The following is a 25,864-nucleotide window of genomic DNA, read 5'->3' as shown; positions in this document are numbered from 1 at the left end:
ATTTAGGCAGTTTGGTAGGAACCAAAAGAATCTGAGAGCAGAATCTGGGAACTTGGGTTCACCATGTCAGCGATTGGTCCTAAAAAATAGTTGGAGCCAGTCATGTTGCTTTACCAGATCTTTAATTTTAATTTTTTTCTTCCCATTTTCTCCCCAATTTACAAGGCCAATTACCCATCCCACTCATTAGGACTTACTAGTAATGCCCCAACTCCAGGAGGGTGAAGACTAGCACATGCCTCTTTCGATACATGTGAATTCAGACTCTGCCTGTTTTTGAACAGCTGCTGATGCAGCATTGCCATGTAGCATCACAGCATGCTTGGAGGAAAAGGCAGCGACTCCAAAACCAATTCCCCCTCCAGGGCTCCGGCAGCTGATGGCAAACTACATGACCAGGATTCAAAACAGGCAATCTCCCTATCATAGTATCATAGTGATAGCACCTTAGTCCACTGGACCACTTGGAGCCCTCTCATTAATCATTTTGATCAATTTTGCCACAATTTCATGTCAAGCTCTCCTTTGTGATGCATTCTGTTGTTAGCTAGATCATTTCAACAAATCAAATGACATGACAGGTGATTGATTAGTTGTTTTTCTGTCATCTGCTAGTGTGAATGAAGGATTAGACTTCATCTGAGGTAAACAAACTGATGTTGGATGTTTATAAAAATCTATTAAGACTTACTTAAAGAAGAAATCTTGTGTAAAATGGACTACAAACCTTTGTTGAATAGCCCACCTCTATTTGCCCTGAGCATTCCAAAATACAGCTCTTTTAGCCAATGCTACCAACAGGCTTACAATTGTAGTGATAGAGGCATACCAGTGCCCATTCAATGAAAACACTAGTTTTACAGTATTAATAAGCTCAAAGTAGCTCCACACATGATTGGAAGAATTCTGAGGGCCCTGACTTTTAAAACAAATGCATGAATATTGTAGAGAGATTTGCAACAACAGCCGAAATTCATACATTTCCACAGACATTTTGCAATCTGTTTCCCTATCCTACCTATTTGATTAATCATGACTTTTAAAGAATTTGAAGGTGGCGGCACCCGGAGAACTAGCTTAAGATGCTATGTGTATAAACAGTGTTTTTTACTTTAACCTCAATTTTTAGTGCCTTCTTTTAAATGTCAGGACCCTTAAAATTCTACCAATGAAATGTGTGGAGCTACTTTGTTCTAGTTAATGACGTAAAACTAGCAGTTCCTTTGTATGGGCAACTCTATGCCCCTATTGCTAGCATAGTAAGCCAGTTGGGAGCATTGGCTAAAAGTTCTGTATTTTGGAATGCTGGGGTAAACAGAGGTGGGCTATTCAACAAAAGTCTCATTTTCTCCTTTATTGAACATATACTGTAACCTAGTCTCATCTGGGGTTTTTGTTTAGCTGAGTCTAGATTTAATGCTGGTCTAGGCATTTTAAAGGGCTTTTAAAGGGCCCATTTATTTGCAATTAGAGGAGGGAGAGTAAAGCAACACTAGAGGAGCATCAGCTGAACTCAGGTGAACCCCTTCACCCCAAAAAAGGACATGTCCACTCACCCACCTGGCTTTTATTACTGCACCTCCCTCAGGAGCAGAGGTCAATATTTTTACTGAGGCATCGTTAAATGACTTGGGGGAGATGGAGATGATGGGAGGGACATGGTTATGACATGCAGTGCAAATAAAGCCACGCTACCACCCAAATGAAGTGGCATATGAAAAATAGAACACTAATACAATGGGAAGCTATTTGAAATGGCATTCAGGTTAACCAGTGAAGACCAAAGGCTGATGTTGGAAGTTTGTTAATGATCAAGTCAAAGCTCAGTTAAAACCAATGATTATAGCAAACATGGCCATCATAGTTACAGGTGGCGATCTACATAATTGAAACCAGAATCTGGGCAGTAGAGACCAAAAACAGATCCACACTTGCCTACTTATTTGGTAGACTCTGCCTGCTTCTTTCAAAAAAATGTGTCTCGAACATCTTCAGTGAGTTTACAGTGCAGCCTAAAAGACCATAATTAGAGAGGATTTTCTAACGGATACCCAGTTTGCCCAGTAAGTGTAGTATTTCCACAGTAAAAGTATATTGTGGTGACTTCGCTTTTGAGATGCATTGTTCTGTCTATGCTTTTCTACAGTTATTCATATTCATTGTAAGTTCGGAGGGCAGACATACACCTCAAATGTCATGTTTTGTTTCTAAGTGAACCAGCAGGAAAGAGCCCACCTTTAATAACCATGGGGTGTCCTTGAACCATAAATTGACTAGAGTCTAAGAGCTCCATTACGCTAAGCATATTAAGGTCATTCTGTGTCTATCGGAAGCCATAAACCACATGTTCAGGACTTCTCCTTAGAGAGGAATTAGTTTCTCTAACGGCTCTGTCCTGTCGTTTTTCTTTCTCTCTTGCCGCATCTCACACACATACTCACACACAATCTCTTTCTTTCCAGATATTGACACAGGAGGACTGGAACACAGTGTTATATAACGGCATGGCCTCCACATCTCCGTGGGCGGCCCTGTACTTCGTGGCTCTGATGACCTTCGGCAATTATGTGCTCTTCAACCTGTTGGTGGCCATTTTAGTGGAGGGCTTCCAGGCTGAGGTAAGAGATCAAAGGCTGTGCTTCTATCATCCAGCTAACAAGGGGTCATTTATTCACTTACAGCCTTTATTTTTTTGCCACTAATCTCAGTTCTCAGGCCAGCAGGGCAGAAAGACAAGTTAGATGTCCTCCATTAACCCCTTTAAAACTGTGCTTTTGCCACATTTGCTAAGGCACGTAATCCCTGCGGGTCCGGAGGTGCTGAAGCAAGGCTTCTTTGTATTACCTCCACCTGCCCTGATCCCAGAAGACCCCAGCGCAAAGATGTGTGAACATGTCTAGTGTGAGTGAAAGTGTAAAAAAAAAAACACAATACCGGAGGGGAAAGAAAGATAACTGCGGCAGTTCCTGGTGCAGGCACTGATTCTTTGTCCTGAGGATGCTCTTACTGTTTGTTTGCTCCATTATTTCTTTTGACAGATCAGGTAAGTGAGAAGAGAGCTGTCACTTTGCTTTCATCTGCCGGATGTTTTTTTTTTACTTTCTTTTCTAAGGTAAACCTAAGTTGATTTCACCCAGTGATTTAAAATCATCTGCGTATTAACCCTTTTACCTTGATACCTTTTACCATTGACAAATAATACAGACCAGTAAGAAGCTGTTGAAATGGAATGAAGCTTTATATTAGAGTTGAGAATCACTAGGCATCTTAAGGTTTGATTAAAATTCTATTCAGAGGTCTCTGATGCGATAATAAAACTTTCTTTTTCCTCGTTGCATGACTACTTGTAACTTATAAATTAAAGTATCTGTAATGATCCATAATGAATCCACTATTTCTATGTACTTAAAAAAAACAGTTAAATGAGTTAATCAAATGACTAATACAAATAAGTAATATTAAAAAACAGCTACAAGGAAAGCAGAAACAATATGGAGATTGAAATGTCATGTCTGACCAGTGTATTGAATATACAGAGCTGTTTTTAATATTGTTTGATCTGCATATGAATAAAATATTACACAAATTATATAGTAAAGATTTTTGTTTTTTATCTCAGAGTAGTTTTGATGCCTTTTAAATGAGAATATTGTGTGACGTTCTGAGTTATTTACAAAAACAAAAAACGGATTATAAGTCGCATTATATGACACTAGTAAGGAACAGGTTTCCCTTCTAATTCAGCAGGTCCCAGGTGGTGGTGGGGGTAGCTAACTAAGTTAAGTAAAGCTAAGCTATATGAAAAAACTGACTTCTTTTAAAGTCAAACGAGTGCTGAATGTTAATCTACACATATTTCCCTCCTGAAAACTGTTTATTTGGGCGAGTAAAGCGCTTCAGTTTATTTAGCAGCGGTATTAGCATTAGCAGCTAACCGCTAGTAAATGTAAATGCTGTAAATGCTGCCCGACAGTGCTACACTGAGGGACCCTAAGTGTTACGGTAACCCAGAGTGATATTAGCTAGCAATTTGTCCCACATAGCTTGTTTTAACAGCCTAAATGCGCAGGCTGCAAGCCAGCTACAGACCGAAAGAGCCAGTGCTTAGCGCAGTTAGCAGCTATTGGTAATACTGCTCCAGCAGTACTAACAGGGGTTAGCAGCAGGCTACAGGCTGATAATACTCACCTCTGAACAGCAAAATAGCTAGCGATTAGCAGATAGTGCTAATACTGCTTTAGCCTCAGTGCTGGAGAACTAAACTGAGACTCCTGTATAATGACGTCCTTCAGCGGAGTGGCTTAACTTACAACCTGACTGGTAAAATTCATACATAAGACGCACTGATGGTTTTTGGGAAAATTAAAGAATTTTATTAGTTTAACTGGGAGCAAACTTGGGACAACATGAGGAAAATGAGAGATCAGACAATATGCACACTTTATAACATGGAATCGTACTTGCTTACTAGGAGATCAAAATGCGTGCCCGTTACACAAAATGCATACATACTGGAAGGTCTGAATTGATTTTTGGCATTTGTGAATCGATTCAGAATCGTTCACATCTGAATCGAGATGCATCTAAGAATCAAAAATCCCCCAGTCCTACTTTGTATGTGTAAATGATGTAAGTGATAAGAGTATTACAGCTTAATGACAAGTTAATTGGGGAAAACCAAATAATTGAGAGGAGGCTCTGCTACCCTGTTTGGCCTCTAGTCTGGATACAGATTTGCCCACAACAGCTTGGCTTATAGGTCCTGCACAGCCGTAGGTTGCCGAAGCTGGCGTTCGGGGTGTGTCCCATTAACGCTCAACTGGCAATAAATCTGTTAACAAGGCAGGCCAAAGAACTACTGCAATCTGGCAGAGATATTCCTAGGAAGCTTTATACTGCTGAAAAATGCCAGTTTGAGGCTCTGGAAGTCCTGCATGCATCGCTAAGCTGTTAGTGTCCATCAGTGATGGTTCTCCTGATCTTCACAACATGAGTTGGGGCAGGTTTCTGGTTTACAGTGTTTGCGATGGTGGCTGACTTACAGATGGTCCAGATGGCAGGGACTTTGTGGAAATGACTATCCTCAGTCCAATAATGTGCCCCTGTCAAACTCTGTTCAGAGGGTTACATGTCTTAGATTGCGTTGTAGAGACATGTCTAACATTCGGCTATCTCTCACCAAGAAGCACACTAACCAAAGGTAGAGGGGATTATTCTACTCCCTTGTGTGGCAGGGTCTTATCTCTGGAAAAAAATTAAGAGAGCACTCAGTTTCTGAATCAGTTTCTCTGATTTTGCTATTTGTTGGTATATGTTTGAGTAAAATGAACATTGTTGTTTTATTCTATAAACTACAGACAACATTTCTCCCAAATTCCAAATAAAAATATTGTCATTTAGAGCATTTAGAGATTTATTTGCAGAAAATGAGAAATGGCTGAAATAACAAAAAAGATGCAGAGCTTTTCAGACCTCAAATAATGAGAAGAAACAAGTTCATATTTAAAAAGTTTTAAGAGTTCAGAAATCAATATTTGGTGGAAAACCCCTGTTTTCTAATCACAGTTTTCATGCAGCTTGGCATGTTTTCCTCCACCAGTCTTACACACTGCTTTTGGATAACTTTTTGCCACTCCTGGTGCAAAATATCAAACAGTTCAGCTGGTTTGATGGCTTGTGATCATCCTTCTTCCTCTTGATTATATTTCAGAGGTTTTAAATGTGGTAAAATCAAACAAAGTCATCATTTTTAAGTGGTCTCTTATCTTTTTGTCCAAAGCTGCATCTGCATGAGACATAATTATGTGCTCTATGTTCTGCAGCAATCCAGGCTGTTTTTTTTGTGTGTGCGTAAGTGTGTTCCTGTCAAACTTAAAATGGGAAATTTACAGAATATTTTATAGTAGATGTTAAAATTTTACAAAGCCTTCTAGATGTCTGCACTGGATGTGCTCAGTTTGGTCACAAATGTGCATTTTGTAATTAGGATTTAAAACATTATATTTATCACTGATTGATCAGAAGTAAAATATATTACTCATATATGCAAAACTTTATTGTATTTATTGACTCTCTATTTAGCTATTTTTTACTCTGTCCTGAAATAACATCTCCAAGGGTAGTAGAACCCAATAAACACACTTAGTAATTGACATTTGAATCATATGGCAACTTTTTGCAGATTATAATAGACATTGAAGAGCACATCCTGTAATTACATATGAAAAATATCTGGAAATCTCCTAGAAAAACATTTTTCTGTAAAGATTGAGAACTGAGGATGTTATATAAATTACATTAATAGTATGTTTATAAAGTGTGAAGGTATACAGTGAAACTCTTACGATTGAGCCAGGACAGGTCGGCCAGGATGAGACAGGCGTGGCTAACAATAAGCAAAGGTGTTCAAAACATGGAAAGGCAGTATTGATATTGGAAACACAAAAGGGGTCATAGTCAGAAAAAAAAACAATAAGAAAAACACATTGTATAGATGAAAGGAGCCAAATCTGGTACCAACACCTGGAATAATGAAGCAGTAACTTTAGTAAGTCAAACTTAGGGTGGGCAATTTTTAGGGAGTTTAGGGAGTTATGTTATATATAGTAAAAAATATCTATATTTTACTCACTGGGGCCCTACTTTACACCCCATAAACAGCCTTTTTTACACCTTTCGCCTGCGTTCTTTAAATAGCAACAGAGTTTATGAATGTATCTACACCGATGGTCATGGACCAAGTGAGGAGGGTTGAGGTAAATTTCTGACGTATTGCTATCTTGGCAACATAAAACTGAGGTGCACCACCTGATTAGAACCCTGTAAACAGTCACCCGTAATAAGTTTATTGCTATCCTGGCATCGCAGGTGCACTGAGTGCTCAATGTGTCAAACCCGAGCTCGTTACACACACGCGGTCAACATGCCGCAGTGCACAAACCTTTTTTCCAAACTTTTACATTTTACATACAAAATTTTACATCTTACAAAAATAGTACAAAATACAGAATACTGAATGAAATAACATTTCTGTTCCCTTTAAATGACTTGCTTATGCATTTTCACAGCATGAACAAGCAGGTCAGTTTTCTCTGCTGAGACGCATATAAACGCTGCACCGATAAAATACCAATATGCCAAAGTCAAAGTGCACCTGGCTCTTAAAGGGAATGGCAAATGACACACTGATTGGTTTATTTCACGTTATGTTCAAAACACACCCATTATTAACTAAGAGAACTAATACGTCTTTTGTGCATTTCGAGCCATGCAAGGTGTACTTTTCCCATCGTTACGATAGCAAACACACACTGACATGCCCTAAATCAAGCTGCAAAGTGCACGATTGAAGGCTCATTTGTAGATCACTAAAATAGGGCCCCATGTATCGGTAATGTAACAATAAGATATATTGCAATATCTATATTTTGTCTCACCCCTACTAATAAGTAATGACAAAAATATGTGGAGACAGTGGCTACAAAGTAAACTGTACAACCCCAAACCAAAAGAGAATCACATACAGAATCACTCTGCTAGTGACTATAAGTGCTCATTACTTGTTAGATTTATTAGCCTCACAGCTTCAGCAAAGAACTAATGAAGCTTCTGAACTTCAGACACCAAACATGTCTTGGCTGATGGACTAGATTTTGGGTTTAGGGGAAAGGTGTAAATTGGATCTGCTGCATTAAAACAGGTGAGGAAGGAGATACGGGTGAATGGAGGCTCTGCACTTAGACGCACACATCATGATAGATCAGCAGGTGACGCATCAAAGAGGTGCATCCTGTCCACAGTGGTTTGTGGGATTAATTTTCATGTAGATCAGAATCAGAGGTATTTGAATCATTGCTGCCATCTGTGTGTGTGTGTGTGTGTGTGTGTGTGTGTGTGTGTGTGTGTGTGTATGTGTGTGTGTGTGTGTGTGTGTGTAATGGCACTATTGCGGCTGGGCACAGCTGCTGTGTGTACGTGTTTGATACCTGAACGCTTTCACCAAAAACCCCTTTGTTGTCTTTTTTTTCCCCCTCGCTGTCTTTCATCTTTCCCGCACCTTTGTTGAAAGGTATCATAGATGCGCACATGCACACACGCACAAACAATGTATCTGCCTGCCTGCATGCATACATATGCACACAAGCCCCCCAACACACACACAAAGAAATGGCAAGGATTCAGATTCCACTCAGCTGATTGTTTCTCTCCTTTTTTTAGAAAACAGGACAATACCAGCTGTTCTTGAAGCAAAGTTTTTCATTCCATGATTCAAGTCTAGCATGTCATTAGAGACTGAGAGCTGAAAGTGATTATTTATCAAATTAATTACTGAACAGACTGATGAACATATTGCCGTTCACTGGGAACTGACTGTTTTGAGAGAAGAACCTGTGGTTTATGTAAATTGTTTACCTTTTTTTTTTTTTGCATTAAAAGGCACACTATCAATTAACGTCTATTTTCTAGTCTATTTTTATAAATAAGGTGCACTGGATTATATTGCTCAGTTTTGATAGACACTATAACTTCTTAAAACTGTTTATTTGGGTGAGAAAACTTAGGTTACTGAATTTCTCCAGCACTAGGCTGGAGCATTAGCATTAGCAGCAAACCGCTCCAGCAGTGCTAGCCAGGTTAGGAGCGGACTACAGGCTGATAATACTTCCCCCAGATTGAGGAAATAGCGAGGGCGGTTAGTAGGTAATGCTAATGCTGCTCCAGCAGTGCTAGCCAGGTTAGGAGCAGGCTACAGTCAGATAATACTCACCTCTGAACGGGGAAATAGCCGTTAGCAGTTAATGCTAATGCTGCTCCAGCCCCTGTGCTGGAAAACTAAACTGAAACTCCTAAACAACGCTGCAATTTGGTGGAGTGGCTTTACTGCTCCTTACAACCTGACTAATAGAATTCATACATAAGACTCACTGGATTAAATGGCGCACTGTTGGTGTTTGGGAAAATTAAAGGATTTTAAGTGAGCTTTATAGTGCGAAACATATGGCAGATTAATGACTGCATAGTCTCTCAGACGGTCTAGTGCCTCTGCTGGCTGGTTGCAGTATGATGTGTAGCTCCTCCCATCCCCATACATTTTCCATTGCATCTCCTAATTTTTCCAGTGCAGTTAGTTCTCCCTGCTTTAACATTTACACATTTTTTTACACCCAAAAATCTGTTTTAATAAAATAATCCTGCAATATCGTCAGAAGGTGGGATTACACTTGAATGAACTGATTGGCATCCATTGATTTACACGGAGAAGCTGAGTTGTAGTCGAGCTGTTAGACAGGTAGCTAGTGCTGATGGTTGCATTAACAGACAATCTGTACAGAGTTCTTTACAGTTGCATGATCTAGTTAGCTGTTAGCAGTTAGACCGGTTGGAATAGGTTTTACATTTCTAAATGGTCTCACACAGAAATGTACTTCTTTTTAAACATTATTATTTCTTCTTCTTTTAATCATCATCATCATCATCAATCATCAGTGTTTACTGACTCTCTGGCAGCAGCTTGCAGATTAAACTGGGTATCCAGTGAAATTTAGCTTTGCTGATTATTCCAACCTCTCAGCTGCACTGCGCGTATCACTACTAATGCCCCAACACCAGAAAGGTAAAGTCTAGCACATGCCAAAAAACTCCTCCTTTTTTGAACTTCAGCTGATGTAGTATTACTGAGTAGCATTAAAGCACGCTCGGAGGAAAATGCAGCGACTCCACTCCAATACATCAGCTTACAGACACCTTAGTAGTGATGTGGGAAGAGAGCGCCATCTACCCACCAAGAGATCTATCTCGCTCTCTAGCTGCTGATGGCAAGTGGCATGATCAGGATTCGAACCAGCGATCTCCTGATCACAGTGGCTGGGCCTTGCTACTGGTTGTTTGACAGTATTGTAAACTTAGTGTCTACATGGGTTTCCTCCAGGTGCACCAGATTCTTTCCATAGTCCATAGATGTGTTTGTATTTGCTCTTACAGTGTGGGAGGGACTGTGTCTGTCTGCCTTGCGATGGATTGTCGGCCTGTTCAGTGGGTATCCTGCCTTCCACCCGATGGCTGCCGGGATTGGCTCCAACTCCCCCGCGACCCGGAATGGAATAAGCAGATTTGGTGATGAATAAATGAATATAAACTAAATGAAGGAGGTCTGAGGAAAGGGTGCGGGTCTGATCAAATAAGTTGTCCAGACAAACAGTGTTGCAATTTGTTTATTGTTAGCAAACAAGACCACCCGCTAATGTTTTGTTCATCTGTTTGAAGGGCAGGGATGAAAATATTAAAAGGCCATCTACTGCACAACATGGGGCCCCACCAGCACACAAAACACTCTGATCCATCCTTTATTGTGATTACGATTGCTTTAAACTTTAGAAATAGTTTGCTGTATTACTTTATTACATACTGTATGAACCACAGCATCCACCTTGTAGGGACACTATGGGGAATTTTACTATCTTATTAATATATATTTTTTTTCTCATTGAGTTTTTACTTGGAAAAGGATCTAAAAGTGTTCACCTCAAGGTGTTTCCCTTAAAAAGGTTCCTGTTGGGAGTTTTGTCCATTTGATCCCATTTTGAGGGCACTTGTGAAGTCCAACGTCACTTTTTCATGAAGGGACATCCATTAGGAAACTTTTCCAGCTCTATAGGGGAACTTCTCCATTAGAGGAGCATTTAACCGACCACTTCACTATGTTCTTTCACCTGCATGAGAACCCCCTATACAGCTCTAAATCCCATTTTCTCTACTGGAAAGGGCGCCCCTTGGGACACTGACAGGTAGGGGTGCAATAGAGGGTAGTTTATAAGAGCACCCTTTTCTGTTAAAAGGGCAACCATAGTAGGATACTCAATATGATGCAGTGTCAATTTCAAAATCTCAAAAAGAGACCTTCTGTATTTTTTCCCCACGAGAGGTTTAGCCAGTAGGGCACATTGAGGGCACTTTAGCAGCTGATAAACAGTTCAGGATGGGTTGAGGTGACTGGTGTGGCTGTGGCTTCATGTGCAGGTGGATTTTGTTCTGTGGACCTGTACGACCCCTGTAGTGTCAGTCGCATTAACCAAGCGCTATGTGTCGTTATGGAGCCATTAAAAGCCATGTTTTACACTGGCCTCACTTTTGGAATTTTGAATTTGCATAGTTGTTAAACTTAATGAACTGTTGTATTGTCCCAACATTATATTTTAGTGTCACAGTTCACCTAGTTCTTTTCTAGAAATTATGCCATCTGGGATTGTGAGTGTATCACATTTTCACTGCTCATAGGTTTTATTGTCTGCTCTTATTAAAAAAAATAGTGACGACAAAAATGATTACTTATAAACGTGTTGCATGTAGACAAAGCAGAGGCTGCTTGTTAAGTGGTTTAAGAGGTCTTTGTTTACTCACAATGGTTTAAAAGTCATTAACTGTTTGGATTTAGTTTATTTACAGTGCCTTAAATAAATGATTTGCCCATTACATTTTTCATTTGTTTTGTCATACTTACATTTATAAGATTATCAAACAAACTTAAATATTAGACAAAGATAATATAACTACAAAAATCTGTTTTAAATGATGATTTCAATGGAAAAAGCAAAATAATCCATTTTGTCCACAAATTAATTAACTGTTATTAATCACTCTTTGTCCCTAGCCACAACCAGGCCTGATGACTGCCAGACCTGTAGAATCAAAACACACTTAAATAGAACCTGTCTGACAACATAAAATATCTCAAAAAGCAACACATAATGCCCCGTTCTAAAGAAATAGATGGTTGTGTGTCCCATTACATACGGCATAAATCTAACACATAATTTCAGAAAAAGAACATCATCATATTGAACTTTAAACATGGTGGTGGTAGTGTGATGTTCTGGTACTGCTTTGCTGCTTCAGGGTCTGGACAACTTGCTGTAATAGATGGAACCATGAACTCTGCTCTCTGACAGAAAATCTTGAAGGAGAGTGTTATCTGTTTGTGACCTCAAGTTCAGGTGTGCTTGGGTTCTGCAGCAGGACAATGATCCAAAACACACAATCAAGTCCAGCTCTGAATGACTTAAAAAAATCAAAATGAAGGTTTTGGAGTGGCCTAATAAAAGTCTGATTGAGATGCTGTGGCGTGATAAACAGGACGCTTATGCCCCAGTGTGTTTGAATTAAAACAATTCCGCAAAAAAGAGTGAACTAAAAGTCCTTCATAGAGATGTAAAGCTTGATTGCAGTTGTTGCCGCCAAGGTACACAACCAAGTTATTAGGTTTAAGGCTGCAAATACTTTTTTACATGGGGCCAGGTTGGTTTGAATTGATTTTTACCTTTAATAAATGAAATCACAAGATAAAAAAATGCTTTTTATATGTACCCAGGTAATATTTGTTTGATATTAAAATATATTTAATAATCTATATAAATCTGTATTGGGGGATACTTTTTTGTGGAGATACTTTTTCACAGCACTGTATTTATGGTTCTCTCTCTGTCTCTCTTTCTCTCTCTCCCTTTTCCCCTCTCTCCCTTTAGGGAGATGCCAGCAGGTCAGAGAGTGAAGATGATGTGCTTTCCTCTGACTTTGATGAAGAGGACAAACTGAGGGAGCTTTTAAACTCTGGTGTGTACTCGTCTGCGTGTCCGTGAGTGTTTTTGTCCTGTGTAAGCAGGTTTTGTATGAATGTGTATGCAGTCTTTGTGTGTCCTATTTTTGGTCACAGGGTCTGAGGTGAAAATGCAGACACTGATGCCAATCTCTAACGGACATTTGGAGCCCAGAGCAGCAATGCCACCGCACATCATACACACCCACGCCACCGCCACGCCTAGGACTGAGGTCTCCCACATTGACAGCCAGTCCCGGCGCAGCAGCAACGCCTCTAATGAGCACCATGACCAGAGATCACTGGTGAGAACAAATTGAAATGCTCAATGTTCACACAATGCATGAAACGTGCACACTCAGGTACGGCACAAGTACACAGCTGCTGCTGGAAAACGCTGAATGTAATACAAATGGAATCAGCAAGTTCAATTTAATTCTGTTTTATTAAAGCAATAAACAAGTAATTGGTTTTCCAGAGTGTGCAGTTGTTGTTGATAATACATGCTGTGATAATGCTGTATAATAGTCTACCATACAATAGCTAGGAGAAACCCAGAGGCTTTGTCCTGCTTACACAGTGATGAAAGAACAGCCTCTATATACAAGCAAGAAAAATACTGTGTTTAAAGCACTGCAGATACCACACAAGCGAAGGCGACATCCATCAGCTGGGTAGTCTGTATTATACAGTAATTAAACTCTGGAGACACTCATTCTCAATGAAGGTACATTAATTCTAAGTGCTTGCCATATCCTAACCCATAACGGCTTATCACACTGCACAATAAAACACAGTTTGAGGCATGTTGTACACTTCTGGGAAATCAGTTGTGTGAAGATTACTTTTGCCGCAATGATTTTAGGGAATGGCTATGACATACTGGCTATGATCAAAACTGCTCCGTATTTATTTTGAGGCATTATTCAGTGTGTTCTCCATTTCTCTCAGAGCGTCTGAATTGTGAAGTGGAATTCAAACTGAAAGTACCACAATCTTCTATTGGGCTGTGCGATATGGAAAAACAAAAAAAGCTTACCATGACATTGTTTTCATATCAGTCAATATCGATATGTGTCACAATTTAATATAATTCAAGTTTCCTTTTTACTCAAAAGTAAGAGAATAAGCAAGTGTAGATCAAAAATAAAATCTGGATTATATTTTATTTTCTGAATAGTGGAACGCTATAGGACTGTAGCTGTATAAATTCTGAATAGGCAAAAGCTTCAAGTGTCTTGTGTCTTCTACAATTTTTACTGGAGAACAAATTCCAATCTTGATGAATAAAGTGAGCCATAAGGCTCATATATGTTTCAGATATGTGACTTGAACTCAAATTATATGTGGTAGTTAAATATGACACACTGTAGCTTCTTTTCATCACTCTCTCTACACTCTGTGTATAACTGTGGACAGGGGTAATTAAGAGATCAAAGCAATGATCAGATAAACAGACCAACAGACACCTCCCCACCCCCTTTTTTCACAAACAAAAATTACATTTCAATTTAGGCCATTTTCACATCTGTAGTTTTTATGGTCCAGATAGATCAGTTGATGAGTTTGTTTACTTGTTTACTTGTGTTTTTTTCCTCTGTTTGGTTTGGTTTCACACAGGCACAAACCTAAACACACCAAAATCCTCACCATGCAAGCACATTGTCTCATCTGATTGGTTAGAACTGTCTGGCACTAGCAAGAAATTAAGTTTAGTCTTTACAACCAAACTAAGATGTTTATAATGAAGTAGAAAAAAAAAAGGTTTTCTCTAGCCAATTCATCATGCTCCCCACGCTGGTTTTATCTCCCCACAAATACACAAGTATAAACTAGTATTTTAATTAACATCACTAATAAAAATATAATTGCATTTTATATTTCTTGCATTCATCCTTTTATTTACATTTAAATATCCACTATAAGAAGAACAAGTGTGAATAATCGCAGTTGATCACAATGTTTTTGTGATTAATCTGATTAAATATTTTAATAGATTGACACCACTGCTATTATTTGCTTTACATTTCATTTAGGGGTGGGCAATATGGCCCTAAAATAATATCACAATATTTTATGGCATTTTCACGATAACGATACTCTTGGTGATATGACATAACACTGAATATTAAAAAATATATATTTTAAGAATACACTACTGCAACAAAATGTAAATGAAAATGACATTTTTATTACTGCATATGATATGGCACTTCGCTAACTGAGATATTAAAAAATACAAGAATTTGATCAGATTTGTAACAGAAGAATGATCTAGAATGTCATGATATTAATAATAATGCACTCCAAATATCTCCATATATTCAGGATTAAAGTAAAATAAATGATACTGGACATATATAATCTGTCTCTAGTAGATATATAATGGGAATTTTTTTAAAAACAGCAAAATAGTTGTACCCTGATGTGATAATTAGGGGAGATATGTCACAATATTATATCGTTCATGATATATAAATATGTTGGCAATATGATCACGTAAGATATAATATGGCAGACACCTAATTTCATTTTAAATTTGAATGAAAATGATTGAAATAAGTAAAACTGAAAGTTTAAAAACATTTTTGTTACCTAAAATAAATAAAAATAGTAAACTTACTAAATAATTGTTTGTTTCTTTTGTTGAGTTTTTATTACACAAAATCCTGCACCTCACAATTAACCCAGTATGAAAAAAACTAAAACTAATTCTAGAACTTATGAACAAAAGATGCATAATCTCCATTATCCCAGTTTTGAAAATAGCATTAAAACTGTATTTCTTTTAATCAAATTAATTTGCTTAAGCTCCCAGCCCTATACTGTTGCACACCTCAAGACGTGTTTTCAGGACAAATCGAATAAAAAAATAATATACAGATATTGTAATAACAATTTATGTATGCAAAATATTTATATACAGGACATTAAAATTGGAAAGAACTGGTGAGCTGCTGTGCTGTGTAAGATGAGAATTTACACAGTTTAAAGTGTTCAAGTGTCAAATCATAGATGTTTTCCTCAAAGCACTCAAAATCACCCCAGTCATGGAGAATGAAGTCTAGACACGCTTCCTCTGCCACACAGTTTTGAAGCCATCTGCCCTTTAGCCTCTGCAAAGCTCAATTCCCTTACAGCAGAAGGACGAGCACTCTGTTTACCTCTTACTATATAACACCCAACTGAATCTGTACACAACTCTCAAAAATAGAGACTGACCTCTCGATGCATTTCAGTACCTCTTGGCGTGCGCACAGTTGCACTCCCCTAGACTTCCAGCTGGGTTCAGTCGGAGCCAAATGGCACAGTTCTGCTTTACAGACAGTGTGTCTAATACAGATCGTCAGTGAGCTGCAGGACAGGAGATACCAGCAGCAGAAAAAGGACATGTTTTCACAGCCAGTTTTCACATCTTCTGTTTTTAATGTGGGAGGCTGTAGGTGAAATCATGAAGCCTGTTATTATTATGCTATATCAAAGTACACATGATGAAATAACCCCTAGTAAAATTATATTTTGTTGTTTTGAAACACATTTTTAATTAGCCACTTTTTCTATAAATAACTGGCACATGTATGTGTGACGTGATTATATGTGGTATATAGCATTTAGAGTGTATGTAGTTTATTTACTGTACAAAGCTTATATAATGTATATATTGTATATACAGTGATAGGGAAGCATGATATTAAAACAGCATGACAGTGCAGTATTTTGTTGTTCTGCTATATAAAAAAAATAATAATAATTTTCAGTGATCCAATATTAATAATGCGTTTGTGTAAAATATGTGTTATTGAATAGATAGAATTGTTAATTTGGTAGATATTATCATATAAAATAAACATATTCACTTTAGATTTTTTATGTAGTGTCTATAATATAGGTTATAGTGTCTATAGGTTATTTAGCATATACAGTTGTGGTCAAAAGTTTACATACACTTGTAAAAAAACATAATGTTATGGCTGTCTTGAGTTTTCAATAAGTTCTACAACTCTTATTTTTCTGTGATAGAGTGATCGGAACACATACATGTTTGTCACAAAAAACAGTCATAAAATTTGGTTCTTTCATAAATTTATTATGGGTCTGCTGAAAATGTCACCAAATCTGCTGGGTCAAAAATATACATACAGCAACATTAGTATTTGGTTACATGTCCCTTGGCCATTTTCACGGCAACTAGGCGCTTTTGGTAGCCATCCACAAGCTCCTGGCAAGCTTCAGGTCGAATGTTTGACCACTCTTCTTGACAGAATTGGTGCAGTTCAGCTAAATGTGATGGTTTTCTCGCATGAACCCGTTTCTTTAGCACTGTCCACATGTTCTCAATGGGGTTTAAGTCAGGACTTTGGGAAGGCCATTCTAAAACCTTAATTCTAGCCTGGTTTAGCCATTCCTTTACCACTTTTGATGTGTGTTTTGGGTCATTGTCTTGTTGGAACACCCAACTGCGCCCAAGACCCAACCTTCGGGCTGATGGTTTTAAGTTTTCCTGCAGAATTTGGAGGTAATCCTCCTTCTTCATTATCCCATTTACTTTCTGCAAAGAACCAGTTCCACTGGCAGCAAAACATCCCCAGAGCATAATACTACCACCACCATGCTTGACAGTAGGCATGGTGTTCCTGGGATTAAAGGCCTCACCTTTTCTCCTCCAAACATATTGCTGGGTGTTGTGGCCAAACAGCTCAATTTTTGTTTCGTCTGACCAGAGAACTTTCCTCCAGAAGGTTTTATCTTTGTCCATGTGATCAGCAGCAAACTTCAGCCGAGTCTTAAGGTGCCTTTTCTGGAGCAAGGGCTTCTTTCTTGCACGGCAGCCTCTCAGTCCATGGCGATGTAAAACACGCTTGACTGTGGAGACTGACACCTGTGTTCCATCAGCTTCCAAATCCTTGCAGACCTGCTTCTTGGTGATTCTTGGTTGACTCTTGACCATCCTGACCAATCTCCTCTTGGCAGCATGTGATAGCTTGCGTTTTCTTCCTGATCGTGGCAGTGACACAACTGTTCCATGCACTTTATACTTGCGTATAATTGTCTGCACAGTTGCTCTTGGGACCTGTAGCTGCTTTGAAATGGTTCCAAGTGACTTCCCTGACTTGTTCAAGTCAATAATTCGCTTTTTCAGATCCACACTGAGTTCCTTTGACTTTCCCATTGTAGCTTTTGTAGCTGAGTCTAATCACTGGGTCAAATGAGCCCTATTTAAATGGGCTCATGAGAAGTCAACAGCTGTAGTCAATCAGAATCACTTACAAGAAGTGAAGAGGCCATGACATGAAGCTAATTTGATTGACACAACTCGCTACATCACCAAAATTGACAAATTTTGTTGCTGTATGTATATTTTTGACCCAGCAGATTTGGTGACATTTTCAGCAGACCCATAATAAATTTATGAAAGAACCAAATTTTATGACTGTTTTTTGTGACAAACATGTATGTGTTCCGATCACTCTATCACAGAAAAATAAGAGTTGTAGAACTTATTGAAAACTCAAGACAGCCATAACATTATGTTTTTTTACAAGTGTATGTAAACTTTTGACCACAACTGTATGTGTTGTATTCTGCCTATTTACTGCATATATTTTCTAAATGTTTTATATGTATCTTATATACTGTATGTGGGTTATATATAGTGTGTGACGTGTCTACACTGTATATAGGCTATTTACAGTGTCTAGTTTATATAGTGTATATAGCTTATTCTGTATATATATTGTACACAGTGTATGTAGAGTCCATGCTGTATAAGGCCTTTATACAGTATTTAGTTTGTATAGTGTATAAAGCTTATATACTGTATATAGATTGTACTGCATATATAACTTATATGTTGAAAACAGTTTTTGTAGTATATGCAATGTCAGTCAAAGGTTTGGACACACTTTCTCATTCAATGATTTGACATTTTTTCCTACATTTTAAATTAGTGTTAAACAAAGCAAAATACTCTTTGAGGTGTTTAGGTGCTTTTTTCTGGGGAGCTGTTAACTTGCGGATTTTGAGGCTGATAAATCTGATGAACTTATCCTGTACAACAGAGGTAACTCTTGGCCTTCTGGGACGGTTCTGATGAGTGCCAGTTTCATCATACCGTTTTTGATGGTCTTTGTGAGTGTACTTGAAGATACTTTCAAAGTTCTTTTTTCGTTCGTTTTTGGATTCACTGACTTTTAAGTAATATTTTTCTTTACTTAGTTGAGTAGTTCTTGTCATAATATGTATTAGAATATTACTCATATAGAGCTATTCGCCGTATACCAACTCTACCTCTTCACGACTTTACAACTAATGCTCTCAAACAACTTAAGAGGCAAGAAATTCAAGTTTTTAACTCTTGATGAGTTCAGCACAGCTGTCATCTAAACAAGAGGTCTTTTTTGTTTACAAATAATTCCATATGTTTTTCTTCATATTTTTTCTTCAAATCTTTGACTGTTATTGTTTATTGAATATACTGTATTTAGCCTATTTAACTCTGTACAATTGAAATAGTCTATATAACTTATATCCTGTATAGAGTTTACAAAGAGTAAGTAGCATAAATACTGAAATCAGTGTACTTAGTTGCTTATAAACAGTGTATATAGCTGGTGTACTGTATATCATTTATAAAGTATATACAGCATCCTGTTGTTTACTGTATATATAAGTTTGATATATAGAGTAGATATAATGTGTATTATAAAATGCAAATTTGAATGCAATGAAATTTGTTTGTGTCTGTGTGTGCAGACCAGTCTGTGGGGAAGTCGCCGTTCAAGCTGGAACAGTCTAGGCCACGCCCCCAGTCTGAAAAGACGTGGTCAGTCAGGGGAGCGTGAGTCACTTCTTTCGGGCGAGGGGCGGGACAGCTTGGATGATGACCAATCAGAGGAGGGGAAGTCCAGCAGGACGGGAAGCCTGGGCGGAGTGTCTCGATTTGAATCGTTCGACATGCCAGAACTGCTGCAGGTTCCGCCCATGACACGCCCCTATGTGGAGTGCAACGGCAGACTGGACGGGTCCTACCCTTCGACTCCATACACACCTCAGCGACAGCCTTCACACACACAGACTGACGACGATGAGGAATTTGAAGAGGTTAGGGCCTCTCTCTCTCCCACTCTCTCTTTCTCTCTTTCTCTCTTCTCTCTGTCTCTCTCTCTCTCTTCTGTCTGTCTTTCTTTCCAACTGTATTTCTCTGTCTATGACCTCTTCATCATCAGTTATTTTGTGTTTTTTACCTTTTTTGTACGTAGCTGTCTATAATAACTCTACAGGGATGTTTCTAGACAGACTTACACTGGGGTACTGTGGAACGTATGCCCACCGGGGATAATGGTCTAGTTTTGCGATCTGCCATTCACATTAATGGCTATGAGAAACCTCTTTTAAACCCTAGAAACTGCTACTGTGAGCCTTATAACATTCTGAGTGAACCGCAGTGCATCCAAAATAAATTTAAAAGCAACTTTAGGTGAACTGGGAGTATTTTCAAAGTAATTATGAAAATATCTAACCATCTGTCTTATCTATAGAAACACCTACGCCTGAAAGAAAGTAAGTCAGCATATTTTGTAAAGGGAAATCTGTATGGGAACCTAGAGAATGATAAACTGTAACAAGCCAGAAGGTTTGCTGGCTTCTTGAAACAGGACATGAGCCTGCTCTTATAAGCTGAGCACTTCAATAGATTTAGCTTCATAACCTATGTTTGGAGTGATGTAGAGCTGGGCGATATGGCCCAAAAAAAAAAATCTTTGATTTTTTTTTAAAAATCCGATTTTCGATTTAAATCGATTTTTTTCCCATACTAAAATCTCCTAAAAGTCGCTAGAAGTCGCTAAATGACATTGCCTAATTTGCATAATACATGTTTTTAAAGCTGCAAAGGATTAACATTGTGAGAGAGAAAAAAGTAAAAGAGTAAAAAAACACTCTAAATCTCTAACAAATGAACAACTTCTGTTGCTTTTTAAATAGGCAGTCACGTCTCAAAATATCTTTATTTTTACGTAAATTACATAAATCAGTTTTTTGCTGTGTTGTTAAATGTAATTATAAGAGCAGTATTTTATTTTATGAAATTTATTTTTAGCTTTCTTAAGTTTTCTTTATTTTCAAACCTATTATAGACAAATTTGGGGGGGGCTGGAAGGAGGGGGGGAGAAAGGGAGGGGCGGGACTGCTCGCGGGAGAGAGGGGCGGGGTTGCACGCGGGAGAGAGGGGCGGGGCTAAGCTCGGGACAGTCGGTAGTGAAAATTAAAACTCAGAGAAAATCATAGCCCAGCTTTAGAGTGATGTGTGTATCATAGATTTTTGGCTATACTGCCATGACCAGTTCCGCGTGGGTTACTGTAATAGCTAAAGACTGGGAGAGTGGGTTAACTTGAACTATACATTTAATGAAGAGATTGTTGGCTTTATGTTTGCTATCTTTAGGTAAGCCATCAACCACGCAGCTTGATTAATTAATCTTAATTTTTCATAGGTGTGTTTAAGGTGTAACATGTAATAAACAAATCTGCATTTCACTAGCATTTCCTTTAAGAGCCAGGTGCACTCTGAATGCCTTTTCAGGGGTACAGCTCCCTGGACGTGTCCAGTAATGACCTGCTTGTTTATTTTGTATTCTGTGTATTGTTAATGTAAAGTTCGCAAAGCTGCCAACTGGCACACACTATGGGTTTGTGCACTGCTGCCTGTCCAATGTTTGTGTAACAAGCAAGGTTCTATGTGTGTTGGGCATGCGCCTGGTCTGTGTTGAAAATTCAGAATCAGAATCAGTAGTGCACTTAAGTTCTCCATTGCTAGAAATTTACCAGAACACACCTTATTTAGAGTCCACCATGCCCCCAATCAGCGTACATATATTCACAAGCTGTATATTGAGTTATTTTGAGGAAAGAAAAAATGTAAGCTGCACACAGACTACTTTTCTGATTGACACCATGTATGTTCAGCAACACCATGTTCTTCTTTACCTCTTTCTGTAGGGAGGTACTAAAATCCTTTCATTTGATGGTTTATTTAGATACCTGGCTTGTATTTTGCTGCATGACTGTAAAATTGAAAGGCTAAAGTCTATTTCACTGTGTATTTTTCCTTTTTCTATTGGTGTGTATGTGTGTGTGTTGCAGAGCTGGTGTCTTATCTTGAAGAGGGTTCTGGAGCCATATAAACCCCAGTGGTGCAGAGATCACGAGGAATGGTCTCTGTATCTGTTCGCTCCTCAAAATGAGTGAGTGCATTTAAGTGCTTTTGCGCACTGATACTGTACAGCAGGTCAACAAGCAAGCAGCTCCACAAGCACTTAGACTCGCACACACAGCTAAAACACTCTCTCACACACACACACACACACACACACACACACACACACACACATTCAAACTGACACTGAAACTCTCTGTATTTACACCTCTCTTTCTCTGCACAGGTTCCGGCTGCGTTGCCAGAAGGTCATCACTCATAAGATGTTTGATCATATTGTCCTGGTTTTCATCTTCCTCAATTGCATCACCATTGCACTAGAGAGACCTGACATCCAACCTTACAGCATGGTAAATTTAATTAATTCAAAGTACAACATCCACTCTTTCTTATTTTAATTACTTATTATAACACTGTCCTAAACAACAGTTCTCATAAGCTCCTGATCCCACCTGTCAGTCACTGTAGACTCTTAACACGTTACAATGAGTGCAAACTTCTTGACTTTTGGCACCAAGATAACATCTCCAAAAAAGAGAAAACAAAGCTCAAATGTGTTTTCTTGTTTGTGTTTTTTTACTCTGGGTGGGAATTGGTTAACTGAATCATTTGGATAATCGATGGCAGCCAGATATTATTTTTTGGCATTCATTTCATTTTAATTTTAAGTTGATGAAAATAGGCTGCTGTAACCACTAGAGGGGGAATCCCTAGACACCCTAGATGATTCAATTCGATTCGATTGCGATTTAGAGGTCTGCGATGTGATTATAAAACGATTATTAATGTATCTATGCATTTTCTTTCTTATATACAGGATTTCTTTTTGTTATTCCATGACTACTTGATCCATACTGAATACCGCTATTTAATAAGTTCTTTAACACTATTTCTATAACAATATGCTTAATACAAAAACTAGGATTTATGATAATATTAAGACCAGCTACATGGAAAGCAGAACAAGAAGTTGATTATAATAGTATGGCTATGTCAGCAGGGCCAGGACAAAGTGACACAAGTGCTGATTAAAAAACACAGGTTTATTGTTAACTCAGATCCCAAAGGGATTGGTGTACAATGTACAACTAGTAAAAAACAGGGCAGCAATAAATAGCAACATACCAGAACGTAGTGAGCCAGAAGCAGGGTTGGTACACGGGTAAACAATCAGGAGTAAAGGGATAAGGCAAGAGAGTAATCAAAAGAGGATATCAAGGTCGGTAACTAAATATCAAGAAAGCAAGGAAAACGTGTTGTAACAAAGCTAGAAAGCTAGATAATACTCGGCGAGGAGCAAAGGAAAGAGAGGGCTATTTATACAGGAGAACACAGGTGTAAGAAATGAACAGTCAGAATGTGGGCGAGGCTGAACACTGCAGTGTCATGTGTTCAGCCGAGTCATTGTAGTCCATGTGCTGAGAATAAATGAATGAATGAATGAAGTTCAACTTATATAGCGCCTTTCTAGAAACCCAAGGACGCTTTACAATTTACGCATTTTACACACAAGCACATTACACATCAACACTCATCCACACACCGGTGAGAAGCGGCAGCCAATAGCACACAGCATACTCTCAACATGAAACATAGAAGGTCAAAATTCGTTCCTGTTATTTTGGCAGATCTAAATCGATGTATGGCATTTGTGAATAAATTCAGAATAGTCCGCAACCGATGCATCAAAAAAAACCTGTGAGGATTTAGCCTCAAACTTCATTGTGAGAGACAGTCTCTGAGGTCTAAGCACTGTACTGGATTATGGAGCAATTGAAAGACAAATGTTGGGTAGTTATTTTAGGTGTTGAATCTCAAAGGCCACTAGAACGCACCATTATTTTCATGTTAAAATCACTGACTTCTTCGACATTGTTATGTCCCTTACAGTCTAAGCAGTATGTCAGTGGCCTAAGCCTACTGCATAGCTCTAGCAGTAATCAGCCACTCCAGATCCTACTAATCACCAGCTGGATGGAAATGATTTTATTTATTTATTTGTATTTTTTTGGATAGTCACCAATTTTTGGACCAGCTGGATGTTTTTTGTGTGTGTTGGGAGGGAACTGGAGCTGATGTAGAAAGCCATATAGAAATAACCCATCTTTAAATTTTCTGCTGCAGAGCTGATAGTTACATAGTGTGTAGCTTTACACTGACAGGATAATCTGATTTATTTATTTTTAATTTTACACTACCATGTTATTTATAAATTTATTTTAATTTATTTTTAATTTAGAAAGGTACACTTCGGTCAAATGTTCGGAAACCCTTTATCCTAATAAGCATTTTATGGCTTATTTTATATGCAGTAAAAGCTAATGCAGTGTAGATTAAAATCGTATTAGCAGTGCTCCATGAATTTTGAGTGATCTGAATAGGGAGACTTTTCCAGATCCGTGGTGCCGCCACTGAGACGGCTCAGTCACCCTTTAGTTTTTTTCCTTTTTTCTTATCCCGGGGACTGTCAGAAAAAAGCTGGTCAGCAGATCTCAAGGCTCTTGATGGTGCATGCAGCTGAAATAGTTCAGCTCTATAAGTGGGAGTCAGCCCATTTAGTTCTTTATAAACCCAGAATACAATTTTAACTTGAATTATGAAGTGAAATGGAAGTTAATGTAGGAACGCTCGTATTAGTGTGAACTCTTGTGTATATTTCCCTACCAGTGTGGAGTCGAGATGCTGCATGCTGTAATCATGCAGGTGAACACTGAATGGTCCCAAGAGTCATTTTTTACAGTAGTCCAACTGAGATGAGATACAGTGACTTGCAAAAGTATTCATACCCATTTTTTTGTTCTTATTTTGTCACCTTACAACCACAAAATCAAATGTATTTTAAGTATGTAAGTATTTAATGTATTTAAGTGATAGAACAAAGTAGCAGGAAAAATTCAAATGGTTTTCAAAATTTCAAAATAAAATAAAGTATTTTTAAGTAATCAGTTGCACTTAATTAGTTAAAAGAGTCTAGCTGTGTGTAATTTAGTCTCAGTATAAATACAGCTGTTCTGTGAAGGCCTCACTGGTTTGTTAGAGAACACTAGTGAACAAACAGCATCATGAAGCCCAAGGAACTCACCAGACAGGACAGGGTTAAAGTTATGGAGAAGTTTAAAGCAGGGTTAGGTTATGAAAACATGTCCCCCAAGATTTGAGGATCCCAATAAGCACAGTTTATTCCATCCTCCACAAATAAAAAGGATTCTACAACTCTTCAAATCTAACGACCCTAAAAATACATCCAGTGCTATAGTGGAATGGGTTAGAATGGCCTGATCTGTTGCAAGACATGAAAATTGTTATTTACAGATGCTTTTCATCTAACCTGGCTGAGCTTGAGATATTTTGTAAAAATCTCAGTCTCTAGATGCACAAAGCTGGTAGAGACAAACCGCAAAAGACCATAGAAATGTTGCACCAAAAGTATTGATATTAGGAGCTGAATACTTGTAATTTTTTTTAATTAACATTTTAATTTACTATTCCACTTCACAATTTTGTGCTATTTTGTGTTGGTCTATCACTTAAAATTTTAATAAAATAGATTTGAGTTTGTGGTTCTAAGGTGATAAAATGTAAAAAAATAAATAAATTCAAGAGGTATTAATACTTTTGCAAGGGACTGTAAATGTAATGATGTGATGGGAATTACATTTCCAGGTTATTGGCCCACAAGTTTATAAGCAAGCAATATTAGACCTGCATCCCTTATTTGTAAACTAGAAAGCATACATCAGATATCAAATGTCTTGCTTGATCAGCTGCATCTGGAGTAAACAATAAACCAAGCCCATCTGTGGAGTGTTTTGCTAATATCTTCATTTTTAATGGATTAAACAGTATTTCACTCAGTCTTCCTGTTCTTCCATGTTTTCTTCCTATTCCATCACAGGAGCGTGTCTTCCTCAGTGTCTCCAACTACATCTTCACTGTGATCTTTGTAGCTGAAATGACAGTCAAGGTAAATAAAAGCAGTATAACTGTAAAAACAGTAAAATGAAAGCCATCCATCAAAGTCAGGACTGTGGTGGTGATGATGCAGTGTGTGTTGCTGTGGC

General features: G+C 38.2%; 1 protein-coding gene across 2 annotated transcripts in view; it reads left to right on the top strand.

The window, feature by feature from the left end:
• cacna1hb (calcium channel, voltage-dependent, T type, alpha 1H subunit b) overlaps positions 1–25,864 on the top strand; it is a 173,800-nt gene that overhangs the window by 117,562 nt on the left and 30,374 nt on the right. For both annotated transcript variants that reach the window (XM_049470121.1, XM_022674890.2), the window contains exons 14-20: positions 2,463–2,618; positions 12,519–12,606; positions 12,707–12,894; positions 19,343–19,690; positions 21,731–21,831; positions 22,030–22,153; positions 25,699–25,767. In XM_049470121.1, the coding sequence (XP_049326078.1) occupies positions 2,463–2,618; positions 12,519–12,606; positions 12,707–12,894; positions 19,343–19,690; positions 21,731–21,831; positions 22,030–22,153; positions 25,699–25,767 (1,074 nt within the window). The remainder of the gene's footprint in view (positions 1–2,462; positions 2,619–12,518; positions 12,607–12,706; positions 12,895–19,342; positions 19,691–21,730; positions 21,832–22,029; positions 22,154–25,698; positions 25,768–25,864) is intronic.

This window comes from Astyanax mexicanus, chromosome 21, assembly GCF_023375975.1.
Source record: "Astyanax mexicanus isolate ESR-SI-001 chromosome 21, AstMex3_surface, whole genome shotgun sequence".
Taxonomy (NCBI): Eukaryota; Metazoa; Chordata; class Actinopteri; order Characiformes; family Acestrorhamphidae; genus Astyanax; species Astyanax mexicanus.
Note: the sequence above shows the minus strand (reverse complement) of the source record. Positions and strands in the feature narration are given on the sequence as shown.